At 39.8% G+C, this 22,504-nt stretch overlaps 1 protein-coding gene across 1 annotated transcript; it reads left to right on the forward strand.

Annotated features, from left to right (window-relative positions):
- The first annotated feature begins 11,656 nt into the window (after nucleotides 1-11,656).
- LOC127445572 (putative malate dehydrogenase 1B) lies at nucleotides 11,657-21,849 on the forward strand. The gene is made up of 6 exons (XM_051705718.1): nucleotides 11,657-11,678; nucleotides 11,782-11,916; nucleotides 11,954-12,045; nucleotides 12,423-12,561; nucleotides 21,277-21,425; nucleotides 21,637-21,849. Exons 1-6 carry the CDS (start codon nucleotides 11,657-11,659, stop codon nucleotides 21,847-21,849), a joined length of 750 nt encoding a protein of 249 aa, XP_051561678.1.
- Nucleotides 21,850-22,504: the final 655 nt, after the last annotated feature.

A 22,504-nucleotide genomic window follows, 5' to 3' on the forward strand; every position in this document is an offset into this window, starting at 1 on the left:
GGTTCAACTGATGGATGGCTTGAAGGTACAATTTTTATAAACGTATAATATAATAGAAGTCTTATCTTCATTCTTTTTTTTTTTTCTGATTAACAGTTTTTATTGATTCACATATATGTAACTCATAAGACAAAACATATATACATAGAATCAAACTTAACCCCAACTATTACCCCTCCCAATCCCACCCTAACCCCCACAACATAACAGTGGTCCTAAATAACACAGACACACACATGCACAAAAAATAAATAAATAAATAAATAAACAGATAAACACAGCAACAATAATCACACCTCTGAATGTCATTTCCTCAAAGGCCATCACCCTTCCCATCTCCGAGCACCACTCCTGAAAAAGGGCGCTCCAGCCAATCTCCAACCCCTCAAAATGATCTGCCTGGTGATCATGACACTGGTTAAGACCCAACTCTTTATGTGTCTGCTTTCAATGTCAATGACCGGCCCATCACCCAAGATACAGAGTCTGGGGCAGAATGATACCTGAAGGCCTAACACACGCACACCAGACTCTGCACCTTTAACCAAAACTTTTGTATTTCAACACACCCCCAAAACACATGGGTTATATCTCTGTCCTCTGATTGGCATCGCCAGCAGGTGGTGTGTCTTTAAGACCAAGCTTATACAATTTAGAGGGGGTCCAACAGAACCGATGTAAAATCTTGAATTGTATAAGGCGCACCCTTGCATCTCTAGATGCAGTTTTTATGTTTTTTTAAAATCCTAGCCCATTCTCCCTCCTCCAATTCCAAGTTTAAATCTTTCTCCCATAATCTCTTGAGATTGATTGAGACTCTGTCCCCCAGACTCTGAATTAGCAGGAGCAAGTGGCGTAGCTGAAGATACCTAAAAAAACTGAGATCTGGGGATCCCAAAATCTTGAACCAAACTTTCAAAGGATCTCCTCACACCACTCTCATAAAGATCACCGAGTGTATTAACCCCCCTCGTAATCCACTCTGACCAACAAAAAGGGGACTTACTAATGCATAGTTTTGGGTTTAGCCATAGGCTCGAGGCAACATTTAGATACATATCTGAATTAAACACTCTGGACACTTTTGTCCATACTGAGTGCAAATGTGAAATAACGGGGTGTGATTTAACTTCTCTGGTTAGATTGACAGAAAGGCTGTGTAATGGCAAAATAGGGGCAAGAACTTCTTGTTCAGTGCAGAACCAGGGAGGGGCTCTTTCAGGTGGAAACGACCAATAAGCCAAATGTCTGAGACTGAACGCATAATAATAAAACAAAATCTTGGGTAGGCCTAGCCCACCTTTGTCAATCGGCCTATGCAGCTTACTAAAATGTAATCTGGGGCGCTTACCACTCCAAATAAAAGACTTCGCTATACTCTCAAATTGCTTGAAATAAGAGAGGGGGACATCTACCGGGAGAGAATGTAGCAGGTAGTTAAGTTTTGAAATACAGTTCATTTTAATAACATTAACCTTCCCAAAAATTTAATGAAGCCCACCTGTCTACATCGCTCGAAATCCTTTTTATTAAAGGGTCAAAATTAACTCTAACTAAATCTGACAAATTTGTTGGGAATAAAATACCCAAGTATTAATGCCCTGTTTGGGCACTGGAAGGTGCCTGGCTGGAAGGCCGTTACTGGACAGTATGCTGTCAGAGCCAAAGCTTCGGATTTAGACCAGTTGATTTTGTATCCTGAGAATTTGGAAAAGGAATTAATAATTCTGTGGAGGCAAGGCATAGATTTAGTAGGGTCAGAGACGAATAATAAAATATCATCTGCATAAAGCAGAAGCTTATGCGCCACGCCTCCCGACACCACCCCTGGAAAATGATCCTACTTTCTTATCGCAGCTGCTAATGATTCCAGGGCAAGACAGAACAATAATGGGGAAAGAGGGCAACCTTGCTGGGTGCCCCATTCAGAGTAAAATAATCTGAAATTAATCAATTTGTTTGTACCGCTGCTACAGTGTGTCTATAAAGTAACTTTATCCAAACAATAAGCGTACTCCCGAACCCATACATTTCCAAAATCTTAAAAAGATAATCCCATTTTACCATATCAAACGCCTTTTCAGCGTCAAATGAGATGACAGCGACTGGAGTCTGAACATTCGCCACTGACCACATGATATTGATTAAATGTCTAATGTTATCAGAAGAGCTACAACCCTGAATAAACCCCACCTGATCTATATGTATAAGAGATGTCATAACTTTACATAATCGGTTAGCCAAAATTTTAGCCAAAATTTTTACATCTAGCTGGATTAGGGAAATTGGACGGTAACTCTTACACTCGCTTTGATCTTTGTCTTTTTTAAGAATCAGACTGATCTGGGCTTGCGTCATGGTTGGCGGAAGCTTTCCATTCTTTAATGATTCCGAATAAACTTCTAACAAAAGTGGAACCAGTTCTGTAGCATAAGACCTAAACAATTCAGCCGCAAAGCCATCTCGCCCCGGAGACTTGCCTGTAGGTAAGGCCTTAATTACCTCATCAAGTTCCTCCAAGGTTATCTCAGAATCAAGAGAGTTGTTTTGCTCATTCGTCAATTTAGGGAGGTCTAATGGTTCCACAAAATTTCTAGTACAGTTGTACTCAAAAGTTTGCATACCCTGGCAGAAATTGTGAAATTTTGGTATTGATTTTGAAAATATGACTGATCATGCAAAAAAACTGTCTCTTATTTAAGGGTAGTGATCATATGAAGCCATTTATTATCACATAGTTGTTTGGCTCCTTTTTAATCATAATGATAACAGAAATCACCCAAATGGCCCTGATCAAAAGTTTACATACCCTTGAATGTTTGGCCTTGTTACAGACACACAAGGTGACACACACAGGTTTAAATGGCAATTAAAGGTTAATTTCCCACACCTGTGGCTTTTAAAATTGCAATTAGTGTCTGTGTATAAATAGTCAATGAGTTTGTTAGCTCTCACGTGGATGCACTGAGCAGGCTAGATACCGAGCCATGGGGAGCAGAAAAGAACTGTCAAAAGACCTGCGTAACAAGGTAATGGAACTTAATAAAGATGGAAAAGGATATAAAAATAAATCCAAAGCCTTGAAAATGCCAGTCAGTACTGTTCAATCACTTATTAAGAAGTGGAAAATTCGGGGATCTCTTGATACCAAGCCAAGGTCAGGTAGACCAAGAAAGATTTCAGCCACAACTGCCAGAAGAATTGTTTGGGATACAAAGAAAAACCCACAGGTAACCTCAGAAGAAATACAGGCTGCTCTGGAAAAAGATGGTGTGGTTGTTTCAAGGAGCACAATACGACGATACATGAACTAAATTTAGCTGCATGGTCGAGTCGCCAGAAAGAAGCCTTTACTGCACCAGTGCCACAAAAAAGCCCGGTTACAATATGCCCGACAACACCTTGACACGCCTCACAGCTTCTGGCACACTGTAATTTGGAGTGACGAGACCAAAATAGAGCTTTATGGTCACAACCATAAGCGCTATATTTGGAGAGGGGTCAACAAGGCCTATAGTGAAAAGAATACCATCCCCACTGTGAAGCATGGTGGTGGCTCACTGATGTTTTGGGGGTGTGTGAGCTCTAAAGGCATGGGGAATCTTGTGAAAATTGATGGCAAGATGAATGCAGCATGTTATCAGAAAATACTGGCAGACAATTTGCATTCTTCTGCACGAAAGCTGTGCATGGGACGCTCTCTTTCCAGCATGACAATGACCCTAAGCACAAGGCCAAGTTGACCCTCCAGTGGTTACAGCAGAAAAAGGTGAAGGTTCTGGAGTGGCCATCACAGTCTCCTGACCTTAATATCATCGAGCCACTCTGAGAGATCTCAAACGTGCGGTTCATGCAAGACGACCAAAGACTTTCCATGACCTGGAGGCATTTTGCCAAGATGAATGGGCAGCTATACCACCTGCAAGAATTTGGGGCCTCATAGACAACTATTACAAAAGACTGCACGCTGTCATTGATGTTAAAGGTTGCAATACACAGTAATAAGAACTAAGGGTATGCAGACTTTTGAACAGGGGTCATTTAATTTTTTTCTTTGTTGCCATGTTTTGTTTTATGATTGTTCCATTCTGTTATAAACTACATTTGAATATGAATCCCATAAGAAATAAAAGAAATGTGTTTTGCCTGCTCACTCATGTTTTCTTTAAAAATGGTATTATGCAAACATTTGAGCACAACTGTATCATCATCAGTAGACGAAGACATGGAACTATAGAGATCAAGATAGAATTCTTTAAAGGCATTATTAATATCAATGGCCGAGATAAAAATTTCACCACCAGCAGATTTCACTGAAGGAATAGTAGAAAAAGACTCTCTTTGCTTTATATATCTAGCCAAAAGCTTCCCTGCTTTGTCCCCTGACTCAAAATATGACTGTCTTGCCCTGAATAACCAAAACTCCACTTTCCGCGACAAAATAGTATTATATCTGTATTTCAAATGGGTCAATTCTCTGAGGCCATTAGACGACATTCGGCGCTTCTGCTCTGCCTCGGCACTTTTAATATTCCCTTCCAGCTCCACTAGTTCTCGTGCTTTGGATTTTTTGGTGAATGAGGCATACTGTATGATCCTGCCCCTAAGAACCGCCTTCAGTGCCTCCCAAACCACACCCACAGAGGATACTGAGGATCAGTTGGTCTACACTGATTTCATTCTTTAGCATTTGTTGGAAATCAGGATTTTTCAAAAGGGATACATTAAAGCGCCAGCTGTATGGTTTCTTTTTCTCCGTATGTGGCAACACCACCAAGCTCACAAGGGCGTGATCTGAGACTAAAATGTTTCCAATTGAGCAATCAACAACAGATGAAATGAGGGACTTAAATATAAAAAAAAATCTATTCTAGAATAAATCTTATGGACTGATGAAAAAAATGTATAGTCTCTACCAGATGAGTTCAAAAGTCACCAAACATCTGCAAGACCAAGATTTTTACACATCTTGTGAAGTGTCACTGTTGCTCTAGTGGGCTTACACACTTTTGCTTCACTATGATCAAGGACTGAGTCCATCAAAAGATTAAAGTCTCCTCCCAATATTATATCATGAGGGGTGCCAGCGGCTTGCAACATCCCTTCAAGATCTATAAAAAAGCCCTGATCATCAGCGTTAGGTGCGTAAATATTAGCCAAAATCAACCTTTGTCCCTGAATTTCTGCTAGAACAACAATGACTCTTCCTGATTTATCTTTAATCTGTTTGAGGCATTTGAATTGTAGATGTTTATTTATCAATATAATGACTACCCTGCTCTTACTTGAGCCAGCACTAAAAAAAACATGTCCACCCCATATCTTCCCAAATTTTTCAGCTTCCTGTGGGGAAAGATGTGTTTCTTGAAGAAACACTATATCATATTTCTTACGTTTAAGAAAAGAAATAACCTTCCTTCTTTTTATGGGGTGCCCCAGCCCATTCACATTCCACGTGGAGAAAGATATCCCACTCATATTAACATTTGACATTTTGATATAATAGCAAAAATAAATTGTTTGTCAAAAACAAGATTACAAAGACCACATTTCAACATCAATGCAACAGTCAAACCCCGAACTTTCCCTAGGACAAAACAAACAGAAAAAAGAAAAACGTGCGTATTAACCCCGTGCACGACAGCACCAACCGGCGTCAATCCCTCTAAACTCAGAAGGTCCCTGTACGCCTACGAGAGCCCCAACTTTGCCGTCGGATTGCTCAAGTCTGGTGCTTCTGTACAGATTTTGTGAGGCAAAAGTACATAAGAGAAAATACTTGTAAAACAGACCCCAGCCAACAGGCAGAATAAACAGAAAGTTTAAGAACATGTAGATTCATTCACAGAACTGTCTTGAAGGTGTGTTCCCCCACAAAACAAATTCCAGCTGATATAAAGCCGTTCAGTTTCCTTGGACAGACAAACAAGTGTTTCCAGTGTTCAGTGAACCAGCTGTTATGAGTGCAGCAGATGACGTAATCATTCCAATGTCCCACGAAAATACTCCACAAAACAAACTCCAGCCAACAGGAGGCATAAGCACAAAGAACGAACAGATTCATCCATAACTGTCCCGAAGCAGTGTTATTCCACAAAACAACTCCAGCCGCAATGCGGATCTAGCACAAAAAGAAACAAAATAGACATCCCGGTTCCTCGGATGATCAAGAGTCAAATTCACTCAGAGGCCGCATAAAAAAAATACATCATGACGTAGTCCGTCAGCTTTATAAAAGACATCCTTTGTGTGGGCATGTGGATATTTTGCGGTCATCTATAGTGTCCATTCTCAATCTGGCCAGGAACTTCAGTGTAAAAGCGATCTTCCATCAATGCAAAAGTTTCTTGAAGGAAGTGTCATTCCAAAAAACAAACTCCAGCCGCTAGGCGGAGCCAATGCAGAAAGAAACAAAAACGATTCCCAGCTTCCTTAGACAGTCAAGTTATGTACAGTGAGTCAGTCAACTCACATAAGTAACATGCAATGGTTTACTCACCCATAGTTTCTATAAAGGACTGTGCTTTTTTTGGGGCATAATAATATTTGTGGCCGTCTTTGGTGTCTATCCTCAGTTTGGCCGGAAACAGTGCAAAAGCAATCTTCCGTTGATGTTAGAGTTCCTTACATTCCTTGAACCAATTGCGTTTCTCTCTTGTCGAACTCGCAAATTCCTGGAACAAGAAAATATTGTGATTCTTCCAAGAAAGCTTTCCTTTGCTCCTCGCCTGGCGCAACACGAGATCTTTATCGGATGATCTCAGAAATTTGGCCAGAATTGATTGGGGTCTGTCTCCCTCAGCAGATCTGCAAGCAGAGACTCTGTGAGCTCACTCGATTTCCAGTTTATGGCCTGTTATGTCGAGCAGACTCGGGAAGAGCTCGTCCAGGAATTTCACCATATCTCTGCCATATTCATGCTCAGGAATTCCAACAATTGGTATATTGTTCCTTCAATTCCTATTTTCGAGATCTTCCAATTTTTCCAAAATGTTTTCCAAGTCTGTTTTGGACGCAGGCAGATTAGTGGATAATTCCCTTTCCGATGACTCCAGATAATCGATTCGTTTCTCAACATCTGCTACTCTTGTGACCAACAAGAATTTTGTTTCCATCACCATAATAGGTCGACGTAATACAGCGAGATTCTCCAAGTTAGCAACAACCTTCGTCAGCATCACCAAGATGTTGGACAGTTGACGCTGAATTTCTTTTTCCGTCGCGCTTTCCAACTTGAGTCCCCGGCTCGCAGACCCATCAGAGGTTTCAGCTAGAGCACGTAAGTGTCTTTTAATGTCTCCAGAGTCTGAGGATTTTGACTTCTTTGCCATGTTTACCTCAAAGAGCAAATATGTAACTTGGTGTAATCTCACTGGATTAAACATGAAAATAATTAAAAACCAGCAAAGTGCACAGAGCTAGTCGCTCACACGTCTGCTTTTCGCATGGCGTCCATCTTCGTTCTTTTGATATCTCACTCTATGTGTATCCTATGTCCACTTGACCCATTTAGACTTTTAAATTCAAACTCAGAAATTAAATTCACAAACATTTACATATCTGTTCAGGATTTATTACTGAAATGACATGACCTCTATGCTCATGTTAATTGTAACTAATTCTCTGTTTCTTGTTTTGTTGATCTGGTGGCTATGAAACTGGTCAGGAAGTTTTATGAGAAGTACATTAGCATCATAAGCAGGGTTCTCTCAGTCATGGTTTTCAATTTAAAAACATCTTATTTGAATGTTAATTACATATTACAAATGGTTTTTACAAGACAAACTGCCATTGACAGCAACTGGTCCAAGACTAATCCTTATTTGGGAAACCACATCCATCCAACCATCATAATTATTGTTTTTCTTCTAGCCTGATCATCCTGAATCCCTTCCCACAGAAGTGGCTCTTACCATCCTGGCGAACAGGGGCCCCAGCTTTGCCAATATAATTCAGCTGCTGGATTGGGAGGAGCAGGTTGAATTTTATATCATGGTGCTGGAGCGTCCCTCACCCTGTGACTTCATGCAGCACCACGGCGGCAGACTGAATGAAGGACTAACATGGTGTATCATGAGGCAGGCCATGCTAGCTGCTGATATGTGATGTCAATGTGGAATGGCCACCCAAAAGGATTCTGTCATGGCAAAGGATCCTTCCTCTTCATGGCCATCCTGTTTCTAGATCTCTCTGTCATGGCCACCCAGTTCACTGAGCTACTTGTCATGACCGCTTTGGTCCCAGAGTCCCTTGTCAAAGACGCCCTAAATAACTCCTCATTCATGGCGGCCTTGGTCCCAGATCTACGCAGCAAAGGTTCCTGCCACAGCTGCCCCAAAGGCTTTTATCATGACCACGGCAAATGTTCCTGCCATGGCTGCACCAAAGTTTTCTGTTATGGGTGCTCCGACAGATACTGTCACGGCCTTCCAGAGGTTACTTTCAAGGCCACCACAGAGGTTCCTCCCATAGCTGCACTAAAGTGTACAGTGATGGCTTTACCTGAGGTTACTGAATAAGCCACCCAGAAGGTTCCTGTCAAGGCCACTCCAGTGGTTTCTCCCATAACTACACCAAAGTTTCATGTCTTGGCTGTCCCAAAGGAAACTGTCACTGCCTCCCAAAGGTGTATATCATGGCCACCCCAAAGTTTCCTGCCATATCTGCACCAAAGTTCCTTATGAGTATCCTTATTACAGAGGACACTGTTACTGCCTCCCAGATGTTCCGGTCATGGCCACAACAGAGGTTCCTCCCATAACTGCCATAAGTAAATGTCATAGTTGCCACAGAGGTTCCTGCTATGGCTTTCCAAAGCTCCCTGTCATGGCTGCCCTTGAGGTTTCTCTAACAGCCACTCAGAAGCTCCTGCTATGGTCACCCAGATGTTCTTGCTAGGCTGCCATGACGCTTCTGTCATGACTGCCCCAACGGTTCCTGTAAGGCTGACCCATAGGTTTTTTTCATGGCCATCACAGAGGTTCCTGTTATGGCTGCCCAAAGCTCCCTGTCATGGCTGCCCTTGACATTCCTGTCATGGTCACTCAAAAGGATCCTATCATGGCAAAAGGATCCTCCCCATTGATGACCACCCTGGTCCCAGAGCTCCCTTGTCATGGCCGCCCAGTTCCCTGAGCTCCCAATTGTGACTGCTTCAGTCCCCGAGTTCCCCTGCGCTCTCCATGTGTCTGTCTTAACTGCCTCAGTCCCAGGGTCCTCTTTCATGACAACACTGGTCCCAGATCTCCATTTTAAAGGTTACTTTCACAGCTTTCTCAAAGGCTTCTGCTACAGCTTCACCAAAGTTTCCTGTCATGAGTGCCCCAGAGGATACTGTCACTGCCTCCTAGGGTTTCCTGGCATGGCCACCACAGAGGTTCCTCCCATAGCTGCACCAAAGTTACATGTCATGGCTGCCCAAGAGGACACTGTCACTACCTCCAAAAGGTTCCTGTTATGGTTAACAGAGAGGTTTCTCTCATAGCTGCTCCAAAGCTCCCTGTCATGGCCACTCAAATCTCCCTGTCATGGTGGCCAATAAGGTTCCTGTCACAGCACCCAGAAGCTCCTGCTGCGGCCACACTGAGGTTGTTGCTATGGCTGCCAAGACACTTTGTTATGACTGCCCCAAAAGTTCCTGTAAGGCTTGGCATAATTTCTTATCATAGCCACCCCAGAGGTTTTTTCAAGACCACCCCAGAGGTTCCTGCTATGGCCACCCAAAGCTCCCTGTCATGGCTGCCCTTGAGCTTCCTGTAAAGCTAACCCATAGTTTCTTATCAAGGCTGCCCCAGAGGTTTCTTCAAGGCCACCCTTGAGGTTCCTGTTACAGCCACCAAGATTTTTGTCATAGCCACCCAGAGGCTCCTGCTATGGTCTCCCAGAGGTTCTTGCTATGGTTCTTGCAAAACTCCCAGAGGTTCTTGCAAAACTCTTCTGTCATGACTCCCCCAAAGATTCCTGTAAGGGTGACACATAGGTTCTTATCATGGCCGCCCTGATTATGCTTTGACTATCCAAAGCTCCCCGTCATGGCTGCCCTTGAGGTATTTGTCATGGTGCAGTCCAATAAAATGGTACATTAAAAACACATTAAAAGTGCACTTTTTTGCTTTCAAATGTTTAACCCCTGCAGGAAGATTACTAACAAGTTCATAAGGACAATCAAAATTCGCTATTCAGAAACCTCTTTCCAATTCTTGAGGGAACCAATAGCAAAGTTCCCTAGGCAATTACTAGGCAGTTGTATATGAATTCTACAAAGTACGGTATCTGTTACAATACCATTTTCATTAACATGGGTGTAATAGTTAAGATGACGCACACACTAATTTTACTAATTTTCAATATTTTTCCAGTCAAACCTAAAATTTTAAAATTTCTTGATATTTCCAGGTTATCCATGACATGAGAACCATGCTATCTATTTGTGCATTAGATTCTGATTGTGCAAGCAGACAAATAAAATATGTACATGTGATTTGAATTAAAAGGTGGATTAATAATGAATCAATATGTACATGACTGAACTATGAAAAACTGTCCCACTAAACTGCATATTTTGTAAAACCATTAAGTGATTTGATTACTTTAAAAAGCAATCCTTTTGCATGTTTCCCCCGCATCTCTCAATAAGCTACCATACTAAGTGCTATGGGTGAATGGAGGGTGCTATGGGAAGGTTTTGCATTCATGTATACAATCATTTAAAACAAATAATCTAAGACTTCAAGGTACTTTGTATTTTAACATTAACCATTCATGATAGTAGTGATGCAACACTGAAGCTTCAAAGCTGTTTATGAGCATGATTCATTTGCTATCACATGGTCTGTGATGTCCAAACCTTCATTCAGCTGAAAACATGTGGCTGCTTTTGTAACTGCTTCTGAAGATATGCAAAACCCAGTGTAGGTTTGATTCTGTAACCCAACACAGAAACAAACATGTTTACTCCTCTATTTATAAAATGTACTGCCCAGTCAGCTAATACATGTATTTTCCAATCTAAACATTCTAATAATCAGTTTCAACTGCCACCTGTTAAAAGTTAATTTGGCCCGTAGTAAATTCTACATGATCAAATTTAACTCTTTTGATTAATTTTACATTCACTCATAAAATTAACACAATATCAACATATCTTTTGTGTTTTGAATGAACATGTCAATTATTTCAAGTTGTTTAAACTGAGAGTGTTTAAGGGAGTGGCCATAGGCTCTTACACCCAAATATTTATTATGTAGGCCCAGGCAAGTTCTGGGGCCTTATGTGGAGCATAAATACTTGTTAATCAATAAGGGTTGTAGTTGTGTTTACAGTTCTGTTAAGTGTTACCCATGCTGTTTTTTGTGCAATAATGGTGTTTTGTTTGAAGTCAATGTTCTCATCAATCAATTTTAATATATTGGACATGTGTACAGTAAAGAAGATCAGATTCTATATCTTACCAGCAACTGAGAGAAGGAAACCTGAGAAACATGAAACACCTTCCAAAACATGCTGCAGCAGAATCCTGTTAGAAAATATACAATGGTTCGAGATTTTATCTATAGCAGTAAATTGAACCATAGAGTATCTCTGGTATCTCTCTTTTTTTTCTTTTTTTTTTTCGTCATCCTAGCAACACCAGGCTTTCATGGATTGGGACATAACCATGGCAAAGTTTGTTCTTGCAGGTTGTTTGGTCTTGTGGCTAAAGAAGCAAACTGTCAAAAATAACACTAATAAAAGCATGAATTATTCAATTTTTAATTATATTTTGTGCTTTCATCTGTTCAGGCAAAGCTTACTGTCCTTATTATGCAAAGGCTGAGCTTCTTTCTGATATACTGCAAAGAAACCTGCCTGATTTTCACATTCATAAGATCTGTGTGCAACCCAATGACCGGAAGGTAAACCTGTCCTGCAATTGTTGCTTTGAGAACTATTTGATAATTTGCATGCTGTAAAGCATGTTGGAAGCATTCAAGTTCTCCTATAGTTTGGAGGGAGTTGACTGATCATGGTGGGAAATGCATGCTGCACAGAGGCTTCAATGATTTCCTTTAGGATGCTCAGGTTTGCATTGAATAATGAGATATGTAAAGGAGAGAGAAGAAAACCCGTCTGACTTCTGAAGCAATATAAGTGTGGGTGAGAAACAGATCAACATTTAAGTAATTTTTTTTACTATAAATCTCCATTTTCACTTTCTTCTTGTGTTTTGTTTTTTTTTTTTTTTTTTGGTGATTCACATTCTTCGTGCATATTGCCACCTACTGGGCAGGTAGGAGAATTTATTGTACAAAAACAAAATGGATGAGATACAGGGGGTGGAATGAGGTCCTGGGTCACTAAAGACCCGAGGTATGCATTATATGTTTAATCATATCAGACTCAATCTAGATGTGAAGATCATATCCTTTTGTTTCTTCCTGCAGGGTTACTATGGCATAAGGTCAGATATGACCACTGATCTGATGCTAAAAATTGCAGAAGAGAATCTGCAGACCAAAGAGCTGTGTGTGCAGGAGGAGGTTAACCAATGGAACTCTTTCAGACCTCTGCACATCTGGATCAGCAGGTCGACATCAAGACTTTTTGAGTAACTTGGAAAACTTTAATTGTGGGCCATTCTCAGGAAACAGTGCCATTTGTTTAAGAAAATTTCAGCAAAATATTTACTTTATCAATTCATTTGAAAATGTTACTATGATCTTTCAACAAATCTTATTTTCCAACCACAGGCCCGAAGTACTAGGGCCGTAGCCACTATAAACATTGAGGGACCAACACAGGGAAATGTGTTCACCCCAATATTCATACTGATGCTCAACAAATGTGTTTTTTAATGTCCAGTTCTTAAACTATTACCCCAATCCAAAATAGTATGGCCTTGCTCAATACCAGTAGCTGGGTTATTCTCACGAAACCTGACAAGAACATGTCCTGGTCCTATTTCACTCCAAATAGAAAATGAGGCCTATTTTTAAAGATTTTTTACATTGTGATATTTCCATCACAGTTATGCACATTTAAGCCCCTAATTATCATTTCCGCACTGTGAAAAAGACGGTCAATATGATATTCTGCATTATGTTAATTACCACAACAACGAAAGAACAATTCGATTTGTCCATCCTGTTCTTTAAAAAAAAAAAAGCAAAAATCTGGGTTACAGTGAGGCACTTACAATGGAAGTGAATGGGTTAAATTTCTGGAGGGTTTAAAGGCAGAAATGTGAAGATTATTATTTTATAAAAGCACTTACTGTACATGAATTCTTCTGTTAAAACTCATGTGTTATTTTAGCTATAAAGTTGTTTAAATAATCTTTTTTATAGTCATTTTAGAGTTTATGGCCTAACTTTATAGCTAAAATAACACATAACACACAAAATCCAAAATAAATCAAAACTGTGTTATATTTTAGCATCTTCAAAGTAGTCACCCTTGGCCTAGAATTTGCAGACATGTACTTTTGACATTTCCTCAACCAACTTCTTTTTGTTATTAACATTTTTATTGATTCCATTCATAAAAACCAATAGACACAACATAAAATACGGAATCAGATCTATAAATTAAACCCTTACCCCCCAACATCCCCCCCACCCGACACAAACACGCATTACAGTGGTCTCTTACAATTATAACAAAAAATTAGAAACAAACTAAAAAAAAAATACTTTCAAAAAGCAAGAGTGCACATACACATCAAACTAAAAATTACAAATCAAAAATCAAAAATCACTCTCCACTGCCCCTCCCCGAGAACCCTCCAAAAAATCCAAATATCCACCCCACTTCCTATTAAACAAATCCCACTTTCCTAACCTTCTGAAGATTGCCTCCTCAAATGCCACAACCTCGCTCATCTCCCCGCACCACTCCCGAAGCGAGGGTGCCCCAGCCGTCTTCCATCCCCTGAGTATCATTCGCCTGGCCACCATAACTCTGGCCAGAACCCAACCTCTCAAGTGGCTATCCCCAAAATTTATAACTTCCCCGGCAAAATGAAAACCTTGTGTCCAACACATCACACATAAATCCCTGAATCTTTAACCAAAATTCCTGTATTTTAACACATCCCCAAAAAACATGGGTTGTATCCCCGTCTTCTGATTGGCATCGTGCAGGTGGGTGTGTCTTTAAGACCAAGTCTATACAATCTAGAGGGGGTCCAATATATCTGCCCTTTTAGGGGGTTGTATGCTGCTCCCAAAAATAGTACAAAGCAGGTGGTGCAGCTGTAAGTACCTGAAGAACTGAGATCTAAGAATCCTGAAATGTTGGACCAAATTTTCAAACGATCTCAACCCACCACTCTCATATAGGTCACCGAGTGTATTAACACCCCTCTCAATCCACTCCGACCAACAGAAAGGGGACTCACCAATACACAACTTTGGGTTTAGCCATATGCTTGAGGCAACATTTAAATAAATGTCTGAATTAAACACTCTGGACACTTTTGTCCATAGCGCGTGCAGATGCAAGATAATGGGGTGCGACTTAACTTCTCCAGTTAGTTTAATAGAAAGGTTTTATAATAGTAAAATAGGAGCAATAATTTTCTGTTCAATTCCAAACCAGGGAGGGGCTCTCTCATGTGGAAGTGACCAATGAGCTAAATGTCTGAGATTGAACGCATAATAATAAAACAAAATCTTGGGTAGGTCTAGCCCACCTTTGTCAATCAGCCTATGTAACTTGTTGCAATGTAACCTGGGACGCTTTCCATTCCAAATGAAGGACTTCGCTATACTATCAAATTGCTTAAAATAAGAGAGGGGGAAATCTATAGGGAAAGACTGTAGTAGGTAGATGAATTTTGGAATACAATTCATTTTAATAACATTAACCTTCCCAATCATCGATAAATGTAATGAAGCACACCTGTCCACATCATTCGAAAAACTTTTTATTAAGGGGTCAAAATTAACTCTAACTAAATCAGACAAATTTGCTGGGAATAAAATTCCCAAATACTTAATTCCCTGTTTGGGCCACTGGAAGGCACCCAGCTGAAAAGCCGTTACTGGGCAGTACGCTGTCAAAGCCAAAGCTTCGGATTTAGACCAATTGACTTTGTATCCTGAGAACTTGGAAAAGGAATTAATAATTCTGTGGAGGCAAGGCATAGATCCAGTGGGGTCGAAGACGAATAATAAAATATCATCTGCGTAAAGCAAAAACTTATGCACCATACCTCCTGCCACCACCCATAGAAAATCATCTTCCTTTCTTATCGTGGCTGCTAATGGTTCCAGGGCAAGACAGAACAATAATGGAGAAAGAGGGCAATCCTGCCGGGTGCCCCTATCCAGAGTAAAATAATCTGAAATTAATCCATTTGTTTGTACTGCCGCTACAGGGTGTCTATAAAGTAGCTTAATCCAACCAATAAAAGTACTCCCAAACCCATACATTTCCAAAATCTTAAAAAGATAATCCCATTCTACCATATCAAACGCCTTTTCGGCATCAAGTGAGATGGCAGCGACCGGAGATTGTTCATTCGCTACTGACCACATGATATTGATGAGACGCCTAATGTTATCAGAAGAGCTACGGCCTTGAATAAACCCCACCTGATCTATATGTATAAGAGATGTCATAACTTTACTTAATCGATTAGCCAGAATTTTTGACAACATTTTTATATCTAACTGGATCAGTGAAATTGGACGGTAACTTTTACACTCGCTTGGATCTTTGTCCTTTTTAAGAATCAGGCTGATCCGGGCTTGTGTCATGGTTGATGGGAGCTTTCCATTCTTTAATGATTCAGTATAAACATCTAGCAAAAGTGGAGCCAGTTCTGTAGCATAAGATTTGAAAAACTCAGCAGCAAAGCCATCAGGCCCCGGAGCCTTGCCTGTAGGTAAGGCCTTAATAACCTTGCCAAGCTCCTCCAAGGTTATCTCAGAATCAAGAGAATTTTTTTTGCTCAGTTGTCAGTTTAGGGAGATCTAATGGTTCCACAAAGTTTCTAATATCTTCATCAGTAGATGAAGACGTGGAACTATAGAGATCAAAGTAGAATTCTTCAAAAGCATTATTAATATCAATGGACGAGGTAAATATTTCACCACCAGCAGATTTCACTGGGGGAATGGTAGAAAAAGACTCTCTCTGCTTTATATATCTAGCCAAAAGTTTACCTGCTTTGTCCCCTGACTCAAAGTATGACTGTCTTGCCTTGAATAGACAAAACTCCACTTTCCGCAACAAAATAGTATTATATCTGTATTTCAATCGGGTCAATTCTCTGAGGCCATCAGATGACAAATGGCGCTTCAGCTCTGCCTCTGCATTTTTTATATTTCCTTCTAACTCCACAAGTTCTCGTGCTTTGGATTTTTTGGTGAATGAGGCATACTGTATGATCCAACCCCTAAGAACCGCCTTAAGTGCCTCCCAAGCCACATCCACAGAGGATACTGAGGACCAGTTGGTCTCCATATAAACATTGATTTCGGTCTTTAACATTTGTTGGAAATCAGGATTTTGCAAAAGGGACACATTGAGGCACTAACTATATGATTTCTTTTTCTCTGTATATGGCAACACCTCTAAACTCACCAGGGCATGATCTGAGACTAAGATATTTCCAATTGAGCAATCAACAACAGATGAAATGAGAGATTTGGATATAAAAAAAAAATCTATTCTAGAATAAATCTTATGGACTGATGAAAAAAATGTCCCTACCAGATGGGTTCAAAAGTCTCCAAATATCCGTAAGACCAAGATTTTTACATATCCTGTGAAGCATCAATGTTGCTCTAGTGGGTTTACACACTTTTGCTTCACTGTAATCAAGGACTGAGTCCATCAAAAGATTAAAGTCTCCAACCCAACCCATTTACATTCCATGTGGAGAGAGATAGTACACTCATATTAACATATGACCTTTTGATATAGTAGAAAAAATAAATTGTGTGTCAAAAAAAATTATACAGACCACATTCCCCATTAGTGAAACAATCAAACCCCGAACTTCCCCCGAACAAAACAAACAGAAAAAAGACAAATGTGTGCATTAACCCCGCGCACGAAAGCGCCAACCGGCGACAATCCCTCTAAACTCAAAAGGTCCATGAACGCCCACAAGCCCCCACGACAACTTTGCCATCATAGTGCTCAATTTTGCCTCACAAATTTGTGAGGCAAAATTACATAACAGAAAATACTTTGTCAAATAAACCCCAGCCAACAGGAGAATGAACACAAAGAACATGTAGATTCATTCACAGAACTGTTTCAAAGGTGTGATCTTCCACAAAACAAATTCCAGCTGATATAAAACCTTTCAGATTCCTCGGACAGACAAACAAATGTTCAGTGAGCTGACTGTTATGAGTTCAGCGGATGACGTAATCATTCAAATTTCCCATAAAAATACTCAACAAAACAAACTCCAGCCATCAGGAGGAATAAGCATGAAGAATGAACAGATTAACCCACAGCTGTTCCAAAGGAGTGTTATTCAATAGAACAAGCTCCAGCCGCTAGGCGGAACTAATACAAAAAGAAACAAAACCAGCATCCCGGTTCCCCGGATGGTCGAGTCAATTCACTCGGAGTCTGCATAAAAGTATATACCATGACTTACACAATCTGTCAACTTTATAAAAGACATCCTTTGTATGAGCATGTAGATATTTTGCGGTCATCCATAGTGTCCACTCTCAAACTGGCCGGGAACTTCAATGCAAAAGTAATCTTTCATCAATGCAAAAGTTTCTTTAAGGAAAAGTGTTATTCACAAAACAAACTCCAGCTGCTCGGCGGAGCCAATGCAAAAAGAAAAAAGAAACCAAAATGATGCCCAGCTTCCTCAAAAGCCAGAGTAAGTACAGCGAGTCAACCCACTCACATGAGAAACACCCAATGGTTTACTCACCCATTGATTCAATAAAAGACATTGCCTGATTGGGACATGTAAATACTTTGCGACCGTCCTTCGTTTCTATTCTCAGTTTGGCCGGAAACATCAGAGCAAAAGTGATCTTTCGCTGATGTAAGAGTTTCTTACATTCCTCGAACCGATCGCGTTTCTCTCGTCAAATTCGCAAAGTCCGGGAACAAGAAAACAATATGGTTCTTCCAAGAAAGCTTCCCTTTGCTCCTCGCCTGGCGCAACACAAGATCTTTATCGGATGATCTCAGAAATCTGGCCAGAATCGATCGGGCCTATCTCCCTCAGCAAATCTGTGAGCTGGGACTCTGTGAGCTCGCTCAATTTCCAGCTTGTGACCTGTTATGTTGAGCAGACTCGGGAAAAGCTCGTCTAGGAATTTCACCATATCTCTGTCCTCCTCACGCTCAGGAACCCCAATAATTCGAACGTTATTCCTGCAGCTTCTATTCCCAAGATCCTCAAGCTTTTCAAGGAGATGTTCCAAATCAACTTTGGTCGCGGGCGGATCAGCGGTTAATTCCCTCTCCGAAGATTCCAGACAATCGATTCGTCTCTCAACATCAGTCACTCTTGTAACTAACTCAGAGAATTTAATTCCATCGCCGTAATCGATCGACGTATTACAGCGAGATCCTCCAAGTCAGCAAGAAACTTCGTCAACATCACTGACATGTTGGACAACTGATGCTGGATCACCTCTCCCGCCACGCCATCCAAATCGAGTCCCCGGTCTGTAGGCCTGTCTGGGCTTTCATCCTGAACACGTAAGTGTCTTTTAATGTTTCCAGAGCCTGAGGATTTTGACTTCTTTGCCATGTTTTGCCTCAAAGAGCAAATGTGTAACTGGGTGTATCAAATTTCACCAGATTATAACATGAAAATAATTAAAAATTTAGCAAAGTGCGCAGAGCTCGTCGCTCACACGTCTGCTTCTTGCATGGTGTCACGTGACCCTCAACCAACTTCTTGAGGTATCACCCTGGGATTAATTTTAGTTTTATAATTAAATAAATTAATATGGTGGCACAATTATATTTGTATCTACAAAACTCATTTCAAACATTTAAGCATCCGCCTTCAGATCAAAAGATTTTTAAGATCATGAGAAACATTTCAGTCAAGTGTTTAAAAACTTTTGACCGGTAGTGTGTATATACAGGTGCATCTCAATAAATTAGAATGTTGTGGAAAAGTTCATTTATTTCAGTAATTCAACTCAAATTGTGAAACTCGTGTATTAAATAAATTCAATGCACACAGACTGAAATAGTTTAAGTCTTTGGTTCTTTTAATTGTGATGATTTTGGCTCACATTTAACAAAAACCCACCAATTCACTATCTCAAAAAATTAGAATATTTTGACATGCCAATCAGCTAATCAACTCAAAACACCTGCAAAGGTTTCCTGAGCCTTCAAAATGGTCTCTCAGTTTGGTTCACTAGGCTACACAATCATGGGGAAGACTGCTGATCTGACAGTTGTCCAGAAGACAATCATTGACACCCTTCACAAGGAGGGTAAGCCACAAACATTCATTGCCAAAGAAGCTGGCTGTTCACAGAGTGCTGTATCCAAGCATGTTAACAGAAAGTTGAGTGGAAGGAAAAAGTGTGGAAGAAAAAGATGCACAACCAACCGAGAGAACCGCAGCCTTATTGATTGTCCAGCAAAATCGATTCAAGAATTTGGGTGAACTTCACAAGGAATGGACTGAGGCTGGGGTCAAGGCATCAAGAGCCACCACACACAGACATGTCAAGGAATTTGGCTACAGTTGTCTTATTCCTCTTGTTAAGCCACTCCTGAACCACAGACAACGTCAGAGGCGTCTTACCTGGGCTAAGGAGAAGAAGAACTGGACTGTTGCCCAGTGTTCCAAAGTCCTGTTTTCAGATGAGAGCAAGTTTTGTATTTCATTTGGAAACCAAGGTCCTAGAGTCTGGAGGAAGGGTGGAGAAGCTCATAGCCCAAGTTGCTTGAAGTCCAGTGTTAAGTTTCCACAGTCTGTGATGATTTGGGTTGCAATGTCATCTGCTGGTGTTGGTCCATTGTGTTTTTTGAAAACCAAAGTCACTGCACCCGTTTACCAAGAAATTTTGGAGCACTTCATGCTTCCTTCTGATGACCAGCTTTTTAAAGATGCTGATTTCATTTCCAGCAGGATTTGGCACCTGCCCACACTGCCAAAAGCACCAAAAGTTGGTTAAATGACCATGGTGTTGGTGTGCTTGACTGGCCAGCAAACTCACCAGACCTGAACCCCATAGAGAATCTATGGGGTATTGTCAAGAGGAAAATGAGAAACAAGAGACCAAAAAATGCAGATGAGCTGAAGGCCACTGTCAAAGAAACCTGGGCTTCCATACCACCTCAGCAGTGCCACAAACTGATCACCTCCATGCCACGCCGAATTGAGGCAGTAATTAAAGCAAAAGGAGCCCCTACCAAGTATTGAGTACATATACAGTAAATGAACATACTTTCCAGAAGGTTTTTTTTTATTGGTCTTATGATGTATTCTAATTTTTTGAGATAGTGAATTGGTGGGTTTTTGTTAACTGTGAGCCAAAATCATCACAATTAAAAGAACCAAAGACTTAAACTACTTCAGTCTGTGTGCATTGAATTTATTTAATACACGAGTTTCACAATTTGAGTTGAATTACTGAATAAATTAACTTTTCCACGACATTCTAATTTATTGAGATGCACCTGTATATATATATATAAATGAGGGACAAATCAAAATGAATTTTTGTGGAAATCAACATTATGCTACAAATGCAATTGAAATGTCGATTGAGCTTAACTTCTTTTAAGGAATATTCCTTTAATCTCATTTGATTTCAATTAATTTCATTGTACAACAGCATTTGTTTACTGTAATACAGTGAAAAACATTACTGTCATGGTAATAAAAATAAAGATTTAAAACAATGAGAATATTAAAAGTCAAATGAGAATTGGAGGAAGTGAAATGTGCTTCAGTGTCCTGAAAATGATGCAAAAAATCTTAATGGTCCTAAAGATAGGCTTCATTTGCTTGATTGAAAAATAGAATTAAAAAATTTCTTCGTATTGATTTGGGGTACGTAAAAAGTATTAAAAGGCAATAACTTTGTTTACAAGAATTTAAAATGCAATGTGTTACTTTACTTTAATTAAAAAGTAATTAGATTACAGTAACTGATTACTTTGTATTCAGAATAAACCCAACACTGATAACAATAATTCTTAACAATTATTAAATTCTATAACTGACCCATTGAATTTTCATGATCAAATCCATTTTTTCATCATGCATTTAACTTTTTTGTCCTTTGTTGTCTATGTCCAAATCTTTCACTTTTTTAAAATTCACAGACATCACTAGCGTCATTGTGTGGGTCAATGTCAGTGGCAGTTACCATGTTGATCTACAGTTGGCAAAGGTTTTTAAATATGATGGTGCTATTTTGGGCCCAGATGGCTTTTCTCAGCCGGTCATGGATATGATTTATGATCATTGTGGTGCATGATTCAGGGCAGCCATACTATGCTCTTTCATGAAATTCCATTTAAGCTTTATGAGTCATTATAAGGGTTATGATTTTATCAGTAAGTTGTCATAGACTCAAGTGTAATGTAGTTAAACTGGATAGTCATCTTTAGAGACACATTCCATATATACTGGATGTGTTATTGGTCACTAGTGTAATTAAACTCATGTTCTGTCTTATTAAGAAATGGCTGGAGTCTGATTTTATGGGTTTACTACATAAACACAGTGCCATAATTTCATTCAAGACCAACAGAGCCACAGCCATATCAACAACCAATGGAATAGTCACCGTTTTAAAGGCCTGGAATAATAATGAGTCTGCAGAGGAAGTATTTTCATTGGGTGTACTTAATATAGGCAAGATTAACAGTTCAAATCACAATCAAATGGTTTAATGTTACAGCACATTAGTAAAATGTACAATTGTTATTACACATTCCGGGTGTTATTGTGCATGATTCATCAATGCATGGTATACAAAAACAACAGCATTTGTCTTTGTAATTTATTTAACAGAAAATGGGTCTCCATTCCATTACAGCATAATACCATGAGATATTGGAACATAATATGCATATTTTGCCAAAAATCTCCAAAATAATGATGTGTTATAATTGGGTTTTAGACCTATCACTTCTTTTAAATATGATTTATTTTAAAATGCACATTTAAAGTTTTTTTTTGTTTTTTTTTGGGATATTGTTAGTAATAATAATACTGTAATAATAGTTTGTTATAGTGGTTGTAAATGCATGATCAAAATGACTGATCTTTTCAAATCTTCAGGACAATTGGGAATTCCAGTAGATTTGGTGTTTTCCATGGACACAGGTCAGTATGGTCGGATGTGACTATAACAGAGGAATGAGGATGACACTTGGGACTTGTGTTAGAATGGTTAGTGCATGAATCCATGCCACAAAATACATGGTAGAAGGTTTCTGTTTGTTGCAACCTGGTTAATATATATTATAGGTTAATATATATTATATGTAACGAGCGATAGTGAGAACAACAGACCCAAGAGCAGAGGAACAGTTCAAAGAATTT

The sequence above is a fragment of the Myxocyprinus asiaticus genome, chromosome 8 (genome assembly GCF_019703515.2).
Source record: "Myxocyprinus asiaticus isolate MX2 ecotype Aquarium Trade chromosome 8, UBuf_Myxa_2, whole genome shotgun sequence".
Lineage (NCBI taxonomy): Eukaryota > Metazoa > Chordata > Actinopteri > Cypriniformes > Catostomidae > Myxocyprinus > Myxocyprinus asiaticus.

Coding starts and splice junctions, on each gene's coding strand:
- LOC127445572 (XM_051705718.1), top strand. CDS start 11,657: ATGGCAAAGTTTGTTCTTGCAG. Junction 11,679..11,781: donor GGCAAAGTTTGTTCTTGCAG/GTTGTTTGGTCT, acceptor TCATCTGTTCAG/GCAAAGCTTACTGTCCTTAT. Junction 11,917..11,953: donor AAACCTGTCCTGCAATTGTT/GCTTTGAGAACT, acceptor CATGCTGTAAAG/CATGTTGGAAGCATTCAAGT.